Source organism: Anser brachyrhynchus, assembly GCF_964034855.1.
Source record: "Anser brachyrhynchus genome assembly, chromosome: 5".
In the NCBI taxonomy this organism is placed as follows: Eukaryota; Metazoa; Chordata; class Aves; order Anseriformes; family Anatidae; genus Anser; species Anser brachyrhynchus.
In genome coordinates, this window is record NC_137699.1 from 57,746,691 (window position 1) to 57,768,555 (window position 21,865).

General features: G+C 37.3%; 1 protein-coding gene across 3 annotated transcripts in view; it reads right to left on the reverse strand.

The window, feature by feature from the left end:
* Window positions 1-2,034: 2,034 nt before the first annotated feature.
* The window catches only part of JAG2 (jagged canonical Notch ligand 2), a 68,394-nt gene continuing 48,563 nt past the window's right edge, over window positions 2,035-21,865 (reverse strand). For all 3 annotated transcript variants that reach the window (XM_080593027.1, XM_080593028.1, XM_080593026.1), the window contains 14 exons: window positions 19,705-19,855; window positions 19,262-19,426; window positions 18,661-18,774; window positions 17,221-17,334; window positions 16,726-16,839; window positions 16,106-16,222; window positions 15,122-15,149; window positions 14,035-14,120; window positions 11,142-11,255; window positions 10,835-10,950; window positions 8,882-9,127; window positions 8,317-8,448; window positions 7,177-7,333; window positions 2,035-4,312 (listed from right to left, as the gene is read on the reverse strand). In XM_080593027.1, coding sequence (XP_080449153.1) covers window positions 3,840-4,312; window positions 7,177-7,333; window positions 8,317-8,448; window positions 8,882-9,127; window positions 10,835-10,950; window positions 11,142-11,255; window positions 14,035-14,120; window positions 15,122-15,149; window positions 16,106-16,222; window positions 16,726-16,839; window positions 17,221-17,334; window positions 18,661-18,774; window positions 19,262-19,426; window positions 19,705-19,855 — 2,127 coding nt within the window. In that variant the 3' untranslated portion in view covers window positions 2,035-3,839. The remainder of the gene's footprint in view (window positions 4,313-7,176; window positions 7,334-8,316; window positions 8,449-8,881; window positions 9,128-10,834; window positions 10,951-11,141; window positions 11,256-14,034; window positions 14,121-15,121; window positions 15,150-16,105; window positions 16,223-16,725; window positions 16,840-17,220; window positions 17,335-18,660; window positions 18,775-19,261; window positions 19,427-19,704; window positions 19,856-21,865) is intronic.

Below are 21,865 nucleotides of genomic sequence, written 5' to 3' on the forward strand. Positions count from 1 at the left end.
TTCCATCCAAGCAGTTTGATCCCAAGAGGACTAATTACGTGGTCCAGCGGAGAACAAAAAATAGCCAAATGGATCAAACTCACCAAGTGTTTCAGATTAGTACCAGAGAGCATTGAAAAAGCAAAGTTAGCCTGGAAATACTCATTTATAAGCTGTTTAGAAAAATCTCAAAAGTGCCCATTTACAAATTTTCCTCATTACTTAGTTCTTGCAACAAATCTTTCAGGAGTAATGCAATGCTTAGCGCACCTGAGAATACCTGTACCAGCAGGAAGTTGAGATGCACAAGTTCAACACGTCATATAAAAAGTCAAAAAGAAACAAAGCTACAGAGTAAGGGTGTATAAAGCAGGGGGGGAAGGCATGCAATTAATGTAAGAGCCTCGCAAAAATAAAATCTGTAAAAAATCTTGGTAAACTTTCCAAGTCAGTTTACTTTTTGTTTATCCTCTTCATCATCTTATTTTATTCACTCCAGGCTACATAGCTTGTGCTGGTCACCACATGAGGGTAGCATGAAATAACTCTTGGTTTTTGGCAGGTAAACAAGCATTACTGATATTCATGCTGGTTTCACAAAGCCATATGAGAGCAAGGGTCAGGAACCTTCGTGAGGGCTGATACCATCCATCAGGGGACACATGGAGCCTTTGGTTAGAATGGTTGATGAGCCAACTGCAGGTACTGACATCAAACTGTCACCCAGTTACTTTATTTACCATTTCAATAATATACTAAAAAACAGAGCTAGCATCTTCAGGATCAGTGAGCCAGCTCGCTCCTGCACAACAGCAGCAGCCTTACTATACATATTTTGATCTATTATTTCTCCTTTTCCCTACGGCAGTAACACCCACTACATTTATCTGCATTCATGTAAAAACCTCCCGACAAGAAGCATTCTCTCAGCTATCTTAAGTACATGGTATCAAAGACTCCTCTCTGCAGGAGGTACTCACAAATACTGCAGCCTCAGTTAATCTTACAGATTGACGAGTTTCATCGCTCCCACTATTGCTAGGGAGCTAACAGCAGTCACTAGGTTTTTCCAAATTGATTTTAGAAAGTCATAGCTGAGAAAGTGTTGGTTCCTTGTCTCATCTTTGGATTTCCACAGCCCCCTGAGCCTTTCTTCAAGGACAGGAGACATATTTGAATATTTGGAGCTTGGAAATCAAAAGGTAATTCGAAAGGTAATGAAAGAATTTGGGTTTAAGAACTGACTTTGTAGCCAGGAACTTAAAAACAGCTCTCAGAACTCAGCTCTCAGAGCTTAGAAACAGCTCTCACTCATCAAGATAAAGACAAGCCAATGCCCTAAGGAAAACAAAATAGCTATGAGGACTGGGAATAAAAACTGTCTGCTAGGCTCTAGGATGCTGCTTCAGAGGTTGGTAGCTAATAGAAAAAGAAATATCAATATTTATATTCCATATCTCTTTATGTTCTTCCCAAAAGTTCACCTTTCATGTAGATTTCTGCTAAGAATCATTTAAGTCACCATAAGAAACAGGCATAGACCTACTTAATTAAAACTGGAGTATGACAAGACTAGAGCTTGAGTGGTTGCAGAATATAGAAAGGAGTTAGTTAAAAAAAAATCCGAATCACTTTGGCAAGAGTGCTTCAAGCTGTTTCATGCTTGACAGCCCTCTTATCACCCAAGGAAGCAAACTGATACCACTAGACAAGCCTCTGCTCAGCAGCTGGGAGGAGAGCCATTTCTAGAAAGGCACATGGGCAATAGCTGCCAGCAAAACCAGCAGCCGTACTTTGCAAGGGGCAGCACAGAGAGTCCCAGTTTAAGTAGTAAAGGTGTTTATGCCTCTAGACCACCTCCTACACAAAGGGCTACTTGTGTAGTAGTGGGCAAAGGACAACGCTGCCAAGTTGGCTCAGGAAATACCAACACGAACAAAGGCCACGAGCAAAGGTTAGAGGAAGTACCAGGTATTAAATCAGGACTTTCACTCCTCGTTCATTTTGCCTCATCAGATCAGAGCTTCAAGTAACCAAAGCAAACACAATGTGAAGTATCTTACACACAATGAGGGAATCATTTTATTAGATTATGGAAGACAGCAGCATTACAGTACAAAAAGATACAAGAGTAGCAGAAAAAAAGTGTTTTTGGTTTAAATACTTAGGATTATACTGGGGAACATGAGAAGGATAGTACCCTTTTCTAAACTAACTCCTAAACCAGGTTATCAAAATAAGTTTTGAATATTCAGCACAAGTAAAAAAGTTACAACAAACATCATTATAAAATGCTTTAATAAATAGTTTTTCTGAAAGTTTTTTTTAAGAACATGTCAAACAAAAATGTACTAAAACAGAAGATCCTGCAAAGCAAATCGTGTGTTCCTGTATAAAATAACTGATTTCAAAACATTCATGTTTACATTGTTCATGGGCCAGAGTTTACACTCTCAAACATCCGCTCCTCTCACTGGTAGGGTAACTAGGTGTATGTAGTGTTATGCTTCTTCAGTAATTAAAATAAATGTACAGCTTGCCCAGTTAATAGCAATAATAAAGCCTAAAAAAATGCACAAATAACCATTTCTAATGAGGTACTCCCACCTTCTTCTGAGCTTGCCAGCCTTTTTTTTTTTTCATTTAGAGCAAAAGATGAATAAAGCACAACAGAAACAAGATTGAGGAAAATATTGTTCCCTTCATTAGGCCTGTATTTAAACGCAAAAAAGTAATACCACATGTAATTAACATATTCACAAAAGAAAAAACAATGCCTCACTATGTTGGTACTGTACAGTAGATGCACCCGTTAGTGTTCTTGAGATGGGCTGAACATGGGGATAAACAAACATTTCTGGATCTATTTACATGTAAGTGGTTATGTTCCTATGTAAATACAAATGACCAACAGATTCCTAACATTGATTGTATTAACATCATTTTCTAATCTGGACATAATACCAAAAAAAATGTCTTATAAACTGCCATAAAACCTCCTTTTCTGCAACATAAATTAAAAGGAATGACATGTAAAAAAAGACCAAAATATTTAAGTTATTAAATCAAATATACAGAGTGATTCATTTAATATGTACATATTTACAAAAAAGCACTTTCACTATTAGAAAATAAACTGTGTCAGTTGGGGAACCTAGAGTTCTCACAATTTTACTATATTGATATGGCAGTCTTTGACAGTTGCTATAGAAAAAGTTTAATCTCAAGGCACTTGTCACATGCTTCAATACTGCAATTCTAAATGAATTCAACAGAAATAAAAAGGCCACTTTTAAACCACAGTTGAAAGATCTCTATAATTTTTTTTTGTTCCTATTACAAAGTGTGTAAGGCAAATTTGGAAAAAATCTTACAGAAGCTACTAACGTAACAAGTGCAGTGAGCTGCCATTAATAGAGATTCAAAGTCAAGAAAGCAGTTTAAAGTTCACAATTTCCTCAACCAGGAGGTTTTAAAGCCACCATTAAATTAGAGCAAGTAATAAAAAGAAATACATTCTGTAAACAGTGTACAGTCTTTTGTAATAAACTTTACACATATTGAAAATACAACCTCTCCTCTGCCACACAGCGAGTGTATTATAAGTAAACTTTACAAAAATAGCAACTATCAAAGATTACTCATTTTTTCATCTGACAGTCATTGAATAATTTATACAAGGCTAAAGAAACAAAATAAATTTTATTTATTATTATTTTTATTTATTTTTTTTTACGCAAAATAAAGAAACTATGAACATTTGACTCCAGATATTTTTAGTCCTTGATGCAAAGTGGAGATGTCAATTTTTCCCCTCCCCAGTAAGTGTAGGCGCAGTCTGCCTACATTCCAAATACAGATTAGTCTCTACTGCCTTCAAAGTTTGATGCATTCACATTTTTTACAGATCTGTTGTCCATTTTGCCTATTTGATGGGATTTCTTTACTGGACTGCTCTCTGATGTATCAGATGCCTTTGTTGGCAAAGGCTTTGCGAGTTTGTGAGAGAGGAATTTGTCCATTTCCTCATCTCTTTCCTCCTCTTCATCCTCCTCTTCCTCATACTCTACATACTCCTCTACTGCATCACAAGTTCTTTTTTGAGGAGATATGAAGTTTTTGCATTCATAACGAATGTCTTTGTTACTGTAAGATCTGTCTATAGGATTTCTTATGGGATTCAAAGGCGCCCACTGGTTATTGGCACCCTCTTCTCTGGGAGGACGACTTCTTTCTCTCTCTTTTCTTCTCTTCCGAGTCCACCACACACAGATGATTATACAAGTCAGCCATACAATGCTAAATACCGCACAAAGAATTGGAACCAAATAATCTAGAGGGCAAATAAAAAAAAAGTCTTGAGTTAATGGAACTAGTTGTACAGCACTGAGCAGCTGCAAGAGAAATATCCACACAACTCTAGGTTAGTCCTGGAAAGATTGTTTTTTAGAAGGAAGATGTCGTTGCTGCACAATGGTACATGTATGAATACACTAGTTTATCTAGAAAGGCTCTTTACAAAAAGAGTAAAGTTAGACTTTGCCCTGCTTAATGATGGGGAGAAAAAAACACTTCACATGAGATGTTTCTTTCCTGTCTAATGGACAAACTAGCTATACAAACAGCATCGTCTTTCTCAAGTACCCAAGCCAATTTGGCCCAGAAAACTTCAGTAATGATTCTGAAAAGAAAAAAATGTTTGTGTAGGAAGGAAGCAGACTGAAGAGTATTATCCCTCTGATTTGCTCCAGAAATTGCATTGACATTTGCATCAGGAATACACACTGTGTATCCTATCAGACAGAAGAGTGTCTTACCATCAAGTCCACCAGTATTTATGTATTACTTAGCTCTTACCTGAATGTTTTTACATATTACATATTTTAAAAAGAGTCAGGCACTTTTTACGATGGTCTACCAGTTTTACTTCAGAGTAAAATCCTTACTTTAATTTCTCCTGATAAATATGGTATACCAGAATGTTGTCATTAGATATGAGAGCATTCACTGCTCAATGAATAAGCAAAAGGAGTTGATGCAACTGCTTTTCTCCCGGTTCCCCTATTACAAATCCCATTAGTGTTGTCCAAGCCACACAGACGGATTATTCCTCCAGGAAACAATTTCCAAAGATCTACATCTGCTGGACATTTGTCTTTTTCAAGGGCTTTATTACTAGAACAGAATACCTTTTTTGCTAAGCAAAAATTCCTGCATTGTAAGTAGTAAGACATCAAGTGCTTTGCTTTTTGTAGAGACAGACAGGATGGCTCAACAACTCTGCAGACACACGCAGTCCAAACTACAAATTTCAACCTCTAATCCAAATGTAAATTGTCTGCAGTTTTGAGACAATTGCTTACAGAATAACCTGCAAGTTGCTGTACAAAAGCAGGTGACTGCTTCAATGCCATGGTCATTCATTCCAACTTTAAAATGTCTTCTGAACATATTCTAGTATGAAGGTGATGGTATGCAGGATCTGACATGCTCAAACATTTCCTTCTTGTAAAGGAAGATGAATAACCAGGAAAGTGGTTTGCCTCATGAGATTTAAAGTCATAGTTTAGCATGCTAGGGAAAGATTGTGCTCTTAGCAGTAACTGCTAGTCTCTCTCCATTTTCCATAAGCAGTCTAAACCATGAATGTGGTGGTGAGTGGGGGGAATAACTTAAGAAAAGGAGCTCTTCATATCAGCTTCAAGTAAAAAAAGATTCTTATGCAAAGAATAGCCTCCATAAGTTCAAAATGAAGATTTTATTTTTTTTTTTAAGCCAGAGGAAATCGATGAAGTATTTAAATAATCATCTCCATCTGGACACTCTAGCATCCCACAGAAATCAGTCTTAAAGACACGGTGCTTTGCACCAATGTTTTGTGGTAGGTTTACACCTGCCACACCTAATTAAAAGGTAAAAATAAAACAAACCAAAGACCATGAGAGAGCAGGCTATAGTTTACTTCTTCATGAGTCCAGTTAAAGAACTGGGGGCCACTGGTCAATACTGAGCATCCAGTGAAATGAGTCTAGAAACATCTTACAGCTAGTGCTTGAGAATAAAGTCAAAGACTTCCCACTTTCTCAGAGAATCTTTGGATTTCATTGATGCAGGAGTAAAAGTAATCCCATCCCTCTTTCCCCAGAATTTAACGCACAATCAGAACAGAGAAGCTGAAGTATGTCAGAATCACAGCTCAATTCTTTATCATCCTATGCCGTTTCTGTTCATGACAAGAACAAAGCTAGTAGCCTCCTTCAGAGGAGCTGAGGAAATAGTACATTTGCCAAGGCTTTAACAGATGAAAGGCATTCCCCTAAAGGGAAAACACAAAGGAAATGGAACCAGGCCATTTACTCATTGTTTTGACTATGGTTGGAAGATCTTCCAAAAGATTATGTTGGGGAGGTCTAAGAAAGTTGGGAGGGTCTCCAACATTTGTAATTTTTCCACTCTGAAGCCCTTTAGTGGAACTGCAGCCCACCAGGGGTCCTCCACAAAACCTTTTCCTGCCTCCCCCAGGCAGGAAAAGGACAAGGAACACAGGCACACAACACTTCAACCGTTCATTTTGACACATCTCTTAGACAGACAACACAGAGATACAGGTATCTCCAGTCACACCATACCCTCGTTAAGGGGAATGTACATTACAGTTTAAACCAGCTGTGCACTACTGAGAAACATGATGGAGAGCAAAGTTTTGTATTATCATTGTCAAGTACTGAAAGATCCTAGACATCTAACTCCTATTAAGCTAATACATAAGCACTTCAGAAAAGACTTGGTATCACACTATATCTACCCCTGTTCCCATGATGTTTTCAGTACCTCACATCTCCAGTTTCTATAGTGCAGCAGCACGAAGGTCTGAGATTTGGTTAAGGTTAATGTAATAAAGTCAGAAAGGATATGACAACAAGAACTCCTGAATCAGGTGAAAGGTATGCTTAGGATAAAAAATGGGGTTAGAAAGAGTGGCAATAGCAGGTAGGGACATAATCCATAACATGGTACCAAGTTTAACCTAGCACACAAGCACAGACTCTTGATCTTAAAGCCATTTTTCTCTTCAGTTAGCAATAGTAATTGAAGAAACAACCTGGTCTACCATTTTCCCACAGAGAAACAAGATACTGACAGCAGGGAATAGAAAATACTTGAACACACACAGGATGAGTGCATTGGGAACCTTACCTGATGATGAATTCCCAACAACTATGGTCTCTACTTTGACTTCAGTTACTGCCAACATAACAGTGCTGTTTTGCCGCTTGGTGATGGCATTTACTATTGTATTAGCAGCATTCTGTATGAGACTATTATCTTGTTCATCTCGATGTGGGACAAAAGACTAAAAGGCAGTGGAGGAAAGGTGAAAAAACAGAATTATTGCAGTCACCTAGGCAAAACATTGCAATTTTTAAATTCAACTCTCTTATTTGAGTTCTGTGGCTTGAGTTTACCTGACAGAAGTTAGAAACCTTCAAATATTCTGTAGCAACAGCATGGATGTCTTTATTTGAACTGCAGATGCAGTGTCAGGCTTGGCTGATAACATGCCCACTTGCTAATCTAGTATATCTCAAAATGCAGTTGACTTCCACGTCACTTACACCACTGAGCTAAACTTAGTTATAGTTTGAAGCACTTCAAGACGTGTGGATTATCTAGATAGAAGCCTGGACTAATAACAGTCTGCTCTATTTATACCATACAGTTTACTTCTTGCATCATGGCTCAGCATGTTCTTTACAATACTGGCAGAGACAGTCCAGCTTCTGCCTCGACAAACACTTTAATATGAAAATTCTTTATTTGGAAATTACACAACAGAGAAACATTGAGTGACTGAGCTATAAATGCCTCTAAAGCACTACTTTAGCTCAGTATGGCAACAATCACTCTCACCTACTTAACTTGCATCTTCTTCAACTTAACATTTACATGCTTATTGAACATCCTGAAGCAGCCATACTAGACGGCAAGTACCAATTTCTTTACACTGCAAAGATCAAATCCAACCACCTGCAACTATCTCCACACTGCAAAGGTCAAGAGCCCAAGATTTGATAGAGCAGGTAGGCACCTGTTCACTAATTTAGGCTGAATTAGTCCTCAGAATGACTTATCAGCAAATTGCAGTCACCTTCTGTCATTAATGAAGCTTGTAGTCCAGATATCTAGCAGTATAGGAAATTCCATGAGATCTGAAAATCATGGTACAGTCAGCCTAGGCCACAGATTGCAACATCTATATTGAAGTGAAACAACCTTAAGCAACCTCTTCTCCCCTGCTTGAACTAATGACAACATACATACACATCTCATACTTACAATAGCAACTTCCACTGCATTCTCTGTGGAGTATGACAGATCACATAATATTATCAAAGTTCTGTCCCTAGAAACAGTCCTAGTAGCTGGTAAATATCGTATTTCAGAACAGATATTTTCAGTTGTAGTGCCCTGTTAGAAGCAATGGAGATCGCATGACTTCAGTTCAAGTCAAAATTAGCACAAAAGTAAGTTTCACAGTTTTTGCAGTTACTGAGACCTGATGAAGGGGACAAATAAGGCAGGCAAGAAATGGCAGAAAAGTGAGGAACAGTTTTTCAATGAAGGCAAGAAGTTGAGCTTGTATGACTATCCTAGTACAGTCTAAGCCCATCTTGTACTGTAAGAAGTAAATCATTTCTTTGAAATTAAAAAAATATATATTCAGTAGAAACCCTAACTTTACCTTGCCCTTTAGGCAAAGCAAAATTTATAACAGAAGTCTAATAATAAAATTTGCAAGTTGATGACAGCAAGGAGTTGTGTTATAAATATTAATCTTCTATTCCCCAACATAGAAAAATCCCTACATATATTCACATACTTGATTAATAATTGTTCTCACCTGGGGGACTTTGTTTCCATTAAAAATTAAAGTAATCCTAGCACAGTCATTGTCCAAGTATCCAGAATTAGGCAGACACTTGATATTGGCAGGCAGAGGTTCAGAGGCACTGCATTCTCCCCAGTCAGTGCACGGTGGCTGAAAACATTTCATATACTTCTCCTGGCATTCTTGACCCATGGGACACTGGTTATTTGAATTATCCCAGTGTTTGTGTAACAGACAAGGTTTTTTCCCACACCACACCTAGAAATTCAGAACAAAAAAGTACTGTTACAGTTAATTGCTCTTATGCATCAAAAAAAGCTATTCGCTAAGATGGTCATGATCTACTACTGATTGCAAAAAGTACCTATTTCTATATTGCTAGTCTTAGTAGAAGATGGAGTCGCTCTTTCAGAAAGTGGACATTTTGTATTGACTAAAGAGTAAACTGAGCAAAGATTACCCAAGATACTGGTGACACTGAGGGGATTCCAGATTAATCCCACATAACTTCAAACTACACAGAAGTTCAGACTTCTTTAAGCTAGTCATCGAGGCTTTTTATATTCTAGAAATAAAAACCTCCAACAAGGTCTTGTTTCGCTTCAGTATTTATACTGAGATCTTTGCTACAGAACACTGAAGACATTAAGGAATGACAGATCATTAGAACCACTGACATTTCGACCACTCTTCCAAGAAAACAGTATGCCGGCACCCCCAAGTTACTGAGGGATAGTAAGCCTCCAAAACACCACTCCACTTCATGGTGTGCCTTCACAAAGTCTATAAAATGCTATACAGCTATTCCTTTATTAACGTATGGCTTTGTTAAAGCATCATTAACAGCAAGAAAATATTCATTCCACTACACATGAAGGAACCAAACAATATGAGTAAGTTGTAATCACTGCACCACTTCTGTTTGCCTCAAAGCTGTGTGCTGCCACCCTATACACATCCTTAGCCTCCCTCCACAACAGGAAGCATATTTCTGCAGTTGTAGTTACCATCACGTCCTGTTCCCTTTTGAAGGCATCTCAAACTTCAAACTCACAACACCATAAAGAGACTAAAAATAGTATTTTTAAATTATTAAGTGCAAGATATAGTTATTTCCTAGCCTACAGGGCATACCTACCTAATAAAGAAACATGAAGGCTGAACGGATCAGCAATATCCAGGCTTTTAAACTGATGCTTCCAATGAAACATTTGGGAGACTGCCAGGTGAGGCAGTGTCATGAGTACTATTAGCCCTCACCTCGAGCCACCCACCTAGCCTTACAACTTGTAAGCAGCACCGATCTTATTTTTCTCCAACTGTGATGTAAAGCTGCACAGGCACCACAAATCCACTAAGATATGCTATCACAGCATGGCAGAAAGGTCTGGAGCACATACACTAACGTGTTCTATCTGCATTTAGCCTAGTCATATTGCTTCTAAGTCACAACCACAAACATAGTCCATAATAAATATACAAAGATTAGAATTAGTCAATTCATAAGTCTACTAAATCTACTGAAGGACAACACAAAGGCAAAGATTGCCCGCTGAAGAAACTTTTTTTCCTCCACTTCCTTTACTCTGGAATTAAGGTTTCTCAGAATTAGGTCTAACACCATGTTTGCAAAGCTTTGGCAGAGATTTTTTTTCTAAAATCATTTCAAGGATCATTATTTCATTCCCATTCATATTTACTTTTCTGCAAAAAAAAAAAAAAAGAGTGCCTGTCTGCTTCTAGAGAGCTTGTTCTAGCAGGTAGCAGGTAGGACAATAGCTTATCATTATAAAGCCAATCCCGTAAGTGTTTTTACAGGAAGTCATTGCACACAAAAAAGGACAGTTTGTGGGTGTGCTGTGCAAGACTTTAGACAAAAAAGACTAATTTGTGCATGAAGACACACTAACTTGTGCATGAAGTACGTTCCAGCCAGAAGGATTTAAGAGAAGTCAAAATACCTACCTTGGTGCAGTCAATATGGCCATCCAAACAGTGACAGTTGTTGCATTCTTGATCCCACCTGCTGCCATGAGGAAATGTCATTCCTTTAAGCCAGCAAGGCTTTCCAATTCCAATCACTACAAAAAGAAACAGACACTTAACTCAGAGTTACTGAAGCTATACATATTTCAAACAAAAAACTTGCTGCTGTTCCTTATTCAGACTATTGCATATAAACTCTTTACCAACTACAATTGTAAATTGTACCCAATTTTTTTTTTGTGGGGGGGTGGGGGGGGGTAGAGGTTGATAGTAGATATAGAAATACCTTCTTGGCACCTAGGACCAACTCTTCCAGGGGGACAAGTGCATCGGTATCCATTGATTTCATCTATACAAGTGGCACCATATCCACAAGGGGAAGACTGGCATTCATCAATATCTAGAGAGAAAATAGGTAAAACTCAACAGCAAGAACATAAAGCATTGTAATTAAACATTTACTGAGATGTAATCTGACAATACCTGCTTTTCTAATATGCAAAAGAGTTTGGCTTCAGAATTAATCATCTTAATTGGAATTATTCTTATAGTTCCATCCTAACTGAAGCTCTGGTAACCAAAGCAGCAATCTTAGGCTGACTCATTTTACAGAGCAGAAGTGTTGGACAGCTGTAGGTGCTAATGTCTTCTCCACACTCAGCTAATGTCAGAACAGGATGTGGGACTGTAGTCCTAGTGTCTGCCATTTAGACTTCACAGAAAAGCACATGCTTTCAGGAAGTTATTGTAGTGCACGAACAATAAATTGGCTCAACAGTGTCCCCCCAAAAAATTAAAAAGGAGTTTCTTACAGCAGTACAATCTACCATGAAGAGGAAAAATAGCGTTTAGTTTGTTACAGACACGTTACAACTCTTCAGTAACTATGAAATAGCAAGTAGATTCATTTAGTACACACGTACTTAGCACAACAGCATCTCAAACAACCTTCAAAGATTCACAGGCTTAGTTACAGAAATCTAGTGAAAAAAGGCAGAATCAGAGTCATGCAGGTTGGAAAAGACCTCTAAGGTCATCTAGACCAACTTTTAATCTGGTACTGAAGTCCACTACATGCTGTTAAGTCCTAAGCCTACAGGTTTCTTGAAGATCTCCAGGGATAGTGACTCAACCATTTCCCTGGGCAGCTTGTTCCAACAATGCACAACCCTTTCAGTAAAGGAATTTCTCCTGATATCCAAACCAAACCTCCCCTGACACAACTTGAGGCCATTTCCCCTTGTCTCATCACTTGATGCTTGGGAGAAGAGCCCAACCCTCACCTTGCTATTGCCTCCTTTAAGGTAACTGTACAGCACAAGTAGCATCCCCCCCCTTCAGTCTCCTTTTCTCTAGGAGAAATAACCTCAGATCCCTCAGCCGCTTCTAAGACTTGTATCTCCTAAGATTTGCGAAACAAGAAGCACTGTCCAGATGCATAAAGTATTTGTTATTCTGGGTAAGTGAACAACACTAGTTTATGCAAAAGCCTACCAACAAAAGTAACAAACCAACCTGCCAACTTGCAAGCTACAGACAGCTGCTTTATTTTTGACCTTAACTGTTCTCTCCCAAGGCATATATCAAAGGTTTAATAGATTCATTTAGGTTGGAAAATACCCAACCATCAAGTCCAACCATCAACTAACACTACAAGTCCACCACTAAACCACATCTCTAGGCACCATGCCCACGTCTCAAGCATCTCCATGGAAGGTAACTTCACCACTTCCCTGGACAGCTTGTTCCAATGCCTAACCCCCTATTGAAAGCAAATGCCCACTCCAATCCCACAGAAAAACTATTTAAACACTAATTCTTAGCTGATACAGACTATCAGCTCATCTTCTGTGTTTACAGGACTAGAGTTAGAAAGCGATTGTAGCGTTAATAATGAGACTGTTACCTGTATAGGCAACAGAAAACAACAACAAATGAACATGAGCCAAAGAGCTTTTGGTTCTATTTTAGCTCCCTTCAGAACCATTCTATGGCAAAGTACCAGCGAAATTCAGAAATATCTAAACTACAGGGTTTGACTACTCCTTCCTCCCCTATTCAAGCTATGTTAAAAACTATCTAAACAGCTGTTAATTCTTACTGTTATCAGCATCCCATAACAGGTGTTTGTTAGAACTACTTCCTTTGTTTACAACATTCTAAACAAGGAAAAAATAGTCAGCAACCTGATTACAAATACACAGCATTTGTCTTTGACTACAAGTAGTCCTCTCTGCATTTCATGCCTGGAGAAGGACAGTTCAACATCCCTGAGTGTCTGCATGTAGATACACATACATAATTATCTGCCATCTCTGGTTCTACATCCAGAGATCACCAGCTCAAATCTACTGCCATAAGTGCTATGATCACCTTCTGACTAGAGGTGCAGCTCATTTACTACCCGCGAGAATAAGAATGGAACCTCTACCTAAAAGAACAATCTACTACTGGAGTGGCAGAACAAAGCCTAATATAGCCTCAAAGTCTGATCTACCCAAGGTAAAACTATGTAAAAATAAATATATTTAGATCAAAATAGTAGTATTCAGAAGTATTTAATTAAAAACACAAAGACACATACAGTCCTCCACAACATTTAAATGCAGTCTTCACGTCTTGTTTCCTCCTTTTTTTCAGCCTCTAGTAAAAATTGCCACGTAACAGGTTAATTTATAGCTTTGAAAGAGCCTTTATCATGTTTCTTGCAAAATGTTGTGCTCTACCACCTGTATTCACGTGCCAGCACTATGCTCCTCATATTTTGCTTTCATTTGAGATATCCCAGTGGATTTGTTTCTAATTTTTAGTTTCTAATGTTAAATGGTACACTTAATGTGTCATCTTTAATGATGAATTGCTTATCAAGAAAAACACTAAATCATAATAAACTCCTATAAAACCAACACTCCAGACCCTTCAGAAATGCCTGACAAAAAGCAGCAACTTTAAGTACAATTTAAGCCAAGTCACTTCAGTTGCATTTAATGAAATAAAGAAAGGGACAGGAACTGCCATTGTTTTCAAGGTGAGTACCAGTGCCTGACTGACCCAGTTGGCTTCTTCTTTATTTGGAATTCAGCTTACCTAATGCAAAAAGGATTTAAGGGTTCGTTCTGATTTGTGTGCTGGAATGGTACAACCTTTCAGGTCATTACTCATATAGCTACTTTACTTACTAATTCTGCAGTCAGGACCAGCAAATCCAGGTGCACATTCACATCGAAACCAATTCACACCATCAACACAGATACCTCCGTTATAACTGTAAAAAATAATAGGCATATCATTACACCAATTGTTCTCAGGCTACGTTCACAAGTCTAAAGATGAACAAAAAACACAGGTTCCTCACACTGCCTGTTCAAATACAAATTCCTATCATCTCTATTCATGGAACTTTCTCACTACTCAAAGAATTAAAGTCCCTCCTAATTCATAATACTAGTCTATACTTAAACTATTGTTTCAGTGGTCTCTAATTAAAGCTTTGTTAATTAAATCTGCTGCTGCTGTTCAGGAGAAGAACCTATTTCCGTCATTTGAAAAAGCATACTGTTAGATAAAACTGCTTCGTAAGTTACCTGTTAAACCAACAACATCTACAAAAGCATGCATGGGGAAGTATATCAACATATCTCAAGGACATAAAGCAGCCCTAAAAAGCTAATACAGAGAGCCAGAACTTCTACAATTTATTTGAAATACATTCAGTTGGGGTTATTGCAGAGGTTGACAACAGGGAAAGATAAGGTAGACGGTTTGCTTAATCCACATGTCAGTATTTTTCCTCTTAAGCTACAAACTTTTATGTTTAACACTAATATATCTATCTCCCCCCAAAATTACTATTTTAAAAACTCATTTATACAGAGTATTTGATCTGTTTTTGTATTTGTCTAAAACTATTTACTGTAAACTAACAAGTTTTGATTATTTTTCAATTCTTATTCTAAAACTCAGTTGTAGATACTTGAGATGTTATCAAGTCTGACTCATTTCACATTATAGTAAGTCACCAGTCAGTTCTGGCATGAGAACTGCACTCTGAAATACTTTGTTCATATATGAATCAACTCAAGATCATTCTGTGGTCTTTGCTGCTGTGAAGAAATAGATAAGGCACAACTGAAAACTGTTTTAAGACTTACAAAGGCTGGCTTCAATTATTTTAGGGCAGAATTGGTTCTAATCTAGAATAGAAATCCATATTACTGTGCTGTCTTATTTTCACAATAGGTATAGAACTGTAATTCTCATACTTACCATGGATGAGGGTTGCAGTCATTGGTATCTTTAAAAAAGAAAATAGACTAACATCAGACTAACATAACTCTTTTGACATTTATTTTCTAGCATACAAAATTATAATTTAAAAGACGAAAAGCAAAAAGTTTCCCTCTACACACACGCTTGCAAAAAAAGTTCAAATAGACCTAAGAGACTTAAGAAATACCTTACATTTTCTGAAAAAAAGTCAAAGTCTTACAATTTCTGTGTATTCTGATATATCAACAGCATGGACTGGTAAGTAGAATGATGGCAACGTAACAGGAATAAAACATGGTATTTGTTGCATTAGTAGTTCCTATAACTCAAACAGCCTCTAAAAGCTTTTTAGATGATTCCTATTACTTTAGCAATTCATACATATACATGCAACAGTCAGATTTCTTAAGCAAATCTTTCACATTATAAATAATTCTAAATTATTTGTTAGCATTTACACTGGTACTGTAACCTTTAAAACAGGTTATTAGGGCATACATCAGTACAACAGTAATCTCAGAGTAAACAAAGTACAAACACATCTCAGATGTGGACTTCCTTCTGTTATGCCTTGAAACAAAAAGGATGAGCTGCAAGCTTTGTTCCACCTAATTAATTCATTGTGTTGGCATATCAAAGTAATTAACAGCTATCCTCAAAGAAACTAGCCGTATATGATGGAATATGCACTATCATCTTACTTTCAACATACTTTTCATTATTAAACTTACAGAGCAAAACAATCCCCAGAGATACTTGTTCCCAAAGATTATTTTTCTCTAAGAGGCCGGATGTCACATTTTGGCAGAGTAGTGGCAAAAAGAAACATGACAAGTTCTTCATTCATTAGTCAAGCATATTTACCATGAATGATTCAGATATTTTTGGCAACTAAACACAATAAACTTGCTTTGTTTCAGTTAACAACTCTGTGCTAGACACTCCTAGTATCACAGAGCAACGAAGAAGAAAAAGCCTTACTCTGTGTGCATGTACGTCCTTCCCATCCTTCTTTGCAGATGCAAGAAAAGGAGTCTCCACTGCCAACACATGTTCCACCATTCATGCAAGGGTTTGGAATACAACTGCTGTTTTTAGCTTTGAAAACAGAAAAGGTATCTACTTAACACAACAATATATCCATCATCTGGATATATCAAGATCACCAACCTGAATAGCACTTAGGTCAGCATTACAAGACTTACAAGAAGGTCAAAAGATTCTAAGAGCAGCCATATGCACAGTAATCTCTCACCTACCTTCATGATCACAAATCAACTGCTTAACTGAATCAAGATAAATTATCTATTTTTTCCCCCCCATCTAAGGTAAGCATCCCTCAAACACTGCTAAATTCCTACTTCGGTAGTATCCCACATCAGCTGGGATACACAGCCTGCACAGGATGTGAACACTGATGGTTGCTTATGACTAGACATTTTTCTGGACGAGGGAAGAAACTACTCTGAACTTGGTCACGATCCAACTGGAAAGGCATTGACAGTCAACTAGAATATAGCTTTGCCCATTTACTAATGGATTAAGTATTATTTAATTTCTTCTCTGCTTCTGCCTTTGTCCACAGACAATTTAGAACTTACCAATGTTGCAAGTGCTTCCAATCCATTCTGGAGGACATGAACAGCGGAATGTATCTCCATCATCATAGCACGTTCCACCATTGCTACAAGTATTTGCATCACATTGGTACTCACCTACATGTTTACAATAAAAACAATTAAAAATAATTAAGTCCAGCCTAATGGAAGTTAGAAGGCCAGCTATTTTTTAATCACAAGCTTACTTTTTTTTTTAGAGGTACTTTATATTTAAATGCATCAGTACTGGAAACGCATAGTTCTACTTGCTGTATTAGAGTAAGCAAACCAAAAATAGTGGAATCTAAGGGCATCTCTTAAGACTATTCCACTATAGTTTGTGAAAGAGTAAGGTCTTTAAAAGTTCTATTTTGTTGCTGGGAAACTGGAAGAGGTAATGAAAATATGACTATTATTCCACTGAGATTGTTTTAAGTTTCAGGAACTCTAGTCTCATGCAAAGAAAGAAAACTGAAGATCAAAGTAAAGAACACTTACGTGAATGGCAAGTTTTGCCTTTCCAGTCATTCTTACATTCACAATAGAAGTCATTTACCAAATCAATGCATCGGCCACCGTTATGACATGGGTTAGGAGAACAGTCATTGAAATCTAGAAAGAGTTATTCAAATTAGCTGATCTAGCCTAGTCAGGGCCATGAGAAAGAACACAAAATGTTTCTTTATAAAGGAAATAAGCTGCATAGTATTTAGAAAAACAGCATTCCTAATTGTTAAGCAGTTATCTTTATATAAGCAAGGAAAATCTATTTTTAATAATAAACAACATGAATTACAAAACACTTTGATAACTTAAGACAAAAGTATCTTTCAGAAATCAGTAGTATGACTAAGCAGAGAGCCACCGCAGTTTCCTTTTTCCAGCAAATGTCTGTATTTTGAACTTTAGCGAACTTTCTACTATGCAACTCAGAAGTAGAAACCACAATATCCTGAAAAGAAGCCCTAGCTCAGGCCATCCACAAGACAATGCTCCCTTCTGTGTGTGTATATTTGTGTGTGTATATACACAAGTTTTAGAGATAGTGCTTTCTACTCAAGACAGAAGCTTCAATACTTAAAAACAATTATTCCAAAACAATCTTCATCTAAACCACACAAACTCTTGAAAATGATAGCTGTCAAAGGCTTCTCAGCCTTTATTTCACATCTGAATTGACGTACATCCTGTAATAAGCCTCAACGAATCCTTGTCCTCATGTTTTAGGAGGAACCTCATTCAGAGTAGATACCACATTTAGTAAAGAACCAGCTGCAGTTTCCTCTGAGTTAACCACCATGAACTTGATCTAGTACACTTCATTAACCAAAGCCCAAGAAGTCTCAGCCAAGGTAACAAGAGTAAAGGCCTGCTCCCACTTAGCCCAGAATACAAAACACTAAGTTGCTATAATATTCATCAAGTAAAAATTCAAACTTCGACAGTTCTTTTCATACCAAAGGACTAGAATGTTAAATTTGTGATTCCTCCAGTAAGGTGGAAGCGCATTATAACTTGCACAGGTTTAAAGCTAAAAAGCTTTCCAAGTTTGGAAACTGATGCATATTAATTGATTGGATAAAGGACAGACTTATGTACAGTAAGTACACTAAGAGGCAAATATACTCATAGCAATAAAAGGAATGAGTCTAACAGGTTCTCTATTCACTTTTGCTTCTCCTCAGGAGAAGCAAAGTTCTCCTCCCGAGGTACGTACTATGCCATAACCAAAGCATCAGATTATAGTTACATCAAAAGAACGGAATCTTTTGGAGCTGCTGCCATAGAATCTTGAAAATGCTTCAGCAAACAATGCTGAGTAGGTTGTCTGTTACCATAGAACTGAGAAACTACTGCAGCATTAACCATGTACTAAATATCACTAATCATTACAACAAAGCTGTGATATTAAACAGGGGAATGTGTAGCAGTACTCACTTGTGTCACACAACTCTCCTTCCCAGCCACTAGAGCAGAAACACCTAAATGAATCAACTTCATCGATGCACGTCCCACCATTCTTGCAAGGTTTCCCAAGACAATCATTGATATCTATGACAAAGAGTCAACAATTATTGCTCAAGATTGTCCTCATATACAAAAGTGAATTAGGTGAGTGATTTCTAGGTATCTAGGAAAAAAACTATTCTCCATTTTTACATACACAAGAACAGCTGCTCATAGCATCTGTTTCTGGTAAAAATTCCTAATGTGCTTTCTCTCATGTATCAAGACAAACCAGAGCGCTAAGTTCACCTGGCAAAAATAGCAAAATGTTCAATAAATACCTAGGTCATAGGTACAAACACATTTGCATTGAAATTGGACCAATATCAGTTTTCATTCACAGCAGAAAGCATGAACCACTGCAGAAGACAACTTTTACCAGAAGAAATTGAACTTGAAGCAGTACACTGGAAACAGTGCTCTGTGCAACTCTTAAAATCCTCATGTTTTACTTCATGTTGTAGAGCTTCAAAGCAGAAAAACTTTAAGGAGGTTTAGATGAAAAATTCTCTTAAAAGAAACTCCCACTTACTTTCATGACAGTATATTCCAGTAAAGCCTCTTTCACAGGCACAGGTAAAATTCCCTCCTGGCTGACTAATACACCGTCCATGAGGCCCACAAACATTAGATGAAATGAAACGGATTCCTTCTTGGGTAGTATTAGTGAAGACTTCTATTGTGCAGCTGTCTATTACTAAGAAAGAGAAGTAAACCATCAGATCATAAGAATCCATATCACTTTTTTTTTAAAAAAGGTTATCCAATGATTAAGACCAGTCAACTTTTAAAAACATAATTATGTTACTTCTCTACCCCTTTATAAGTAAGGACTGTTACAAGCACTTTCTTCTCACTCTATTTCATCAGGTCCAGGTACAATAAAAATGATTTTGTGTTATGCTATTCTCACAAATACTACTTTTTTCTGTATCACCAATACATTAAGACAGGTTTCTGGACAAGAGCAGGTACCTTTACAAGAATTGTTCTTGCAGTGGTCCTTGAGATGAGAACAATTCTTTCCATCATAGTCATCAGGGCAGGCACAATAATAATCTCCTCCCAGATCATAGCATTTAGCCCCATTCTGGCAAGGGTTAGGTTCACAGAAGTCAATATCCATCTGTAAGAGAGACCAGTTAGCAGCAGCTTCATTTCCCAGAAATAAGCAGCTTTATCTATGTTGCTAGAGACAGACGAAGCTAATTTATAAGGAACCTCAAGTTTTAACATTTATGGATTTTCTACACTGCATTCCATCCTGCAATACAGAGGGAAACTTCAGTGTTTGTTTTTTTTTTTAAACTTTAATGAATCCTATTACAAAGGGTTTCTGATTCTCCAATTAAAGATATTCCTTTGAAGGAGGCTGAATAAGCATATTCACAATAACTTAACACAGAATAAGACATTAAGAGATTGCAGTGTGACTACTCTAGATCATTATCCGTCATTTCTCTGCCCTTTACACCCACGTACTATGTGCTATAACTCAAGTTATATACCAGTGCACTTAACTTGGCTCTACAAGACTTAAAATGCACACAACCTTCTAAAAATGTATTCTCTAGAGCAATTCAATTCTCCTCCCACCTTAACTAACACGATTTGTTATTGAACCATGCAACTTTGAAGAAACCTCTGGAGATCATCTACTCCCACCTCCTGCTCAAAGAAACTCTCATTAGACTAAGTTGGCCAGGGCCTTACCCTTACAAATAATATCTATCATGCTGATTTGCATACAGAAATGCAAAGCGCATTCTGAACACTTCTGAGAATTTGCTTTTTGAATTTAACACTAAACCTAGCTTTCACAACATAACCTTTAACAGAAGCATCCTTTTAGGAAAAAAATTCTGCTTCTACATCTTAGATTGCCACAGAAGACCACCACTGGCCACACCCTGAATTAGCTTTTCAGGCTGCATTGATGATTTTGAGCCTATATTGTTATAGCAGTTTCTTTCCCCCAAACTGTTATTCTTACAGACTGTATTCCTGCCCTCAAGTCAGTCTTTTCCTCTTCACATCTCATGAGAAAGGAAAACTTTCTCAATCTTACAGAAGTCTAAACCAAGTCCAATAGCGTATTTGATCACTTTTTTTAAAACAACTCTGCAGTTGAAAAGAAAAAAATCAAGCCTAAATAAAACAGAAGGAACCCCAGTCGTCTAAGCATTAATTCAGCACAGCATGTACAATTCCAACTCCCATGGAAATTTTCAGCCAGCTATTTAGCACTCTAATATAAAACATTTAAAGCAGACTATAGAAAACAAGAGATCTGAGAATCCTTCTCAGACCTAACTATCATACTATCTTAACTATCATTTGTTTCCTTCCATTAATATAAATTTCCCCTTCCCAATGCAAGTCAGTGGCTGGTACTTTAGCATCTGGAATCAATGGTAGATATTTCCTGCAACACACATAGCAAGCAGCCAATTCTTCCTCTATTATTTGAGCAGATCTACTAAAACTTTAATTACATATTATGGTATGAACCAGCAAGGAGTAGAGATACACTTGAGATACAACCCTTACGTAGAAAATTAGCTATTTAGGTACTACATTAGGAGCTATTAGGTACTACACTAATTTTATTAAACTTGTCAGTATCTATAACCCTTTTTAATTTTCAATAAAAGGAAGACAATACAAATACTTTACAATAAACATTCTTCAGCATGTACCAGAAAACACTCCAATGTCCTCCATGAAAAATTCTGGAAGAAATCCAGCAAACTTCTAATACAATGCTTTGAGTAGATGCTGTCTTCCAACTGTAATGCTTAATTGGTTATTTAGGAAAGCCAGAATATACACACTTGGGCAATATAATTTTACATTGAGAAAAAAACTAGCATCCTCCCTAGGAAGAAGTAGATCTTCATTATCATTAAGTATTTTAATTAGGAGTTATCAACAGCACTTTAGTATTTAAGATCTGAATACTTAATCAGTAATACCACTACACCTTTCCACAACGATGTAGACCTGGAAGTTCTGAGAGCCAATACTTATGTATCTACCTGCCTGTGCCTATTCCTGCCAACAGTAATAGGATCACTTGAAAGGTGTATCAGTTATATGCTTCAGAGTTCGTAAGACAAAGGCCTAAAACATTTAG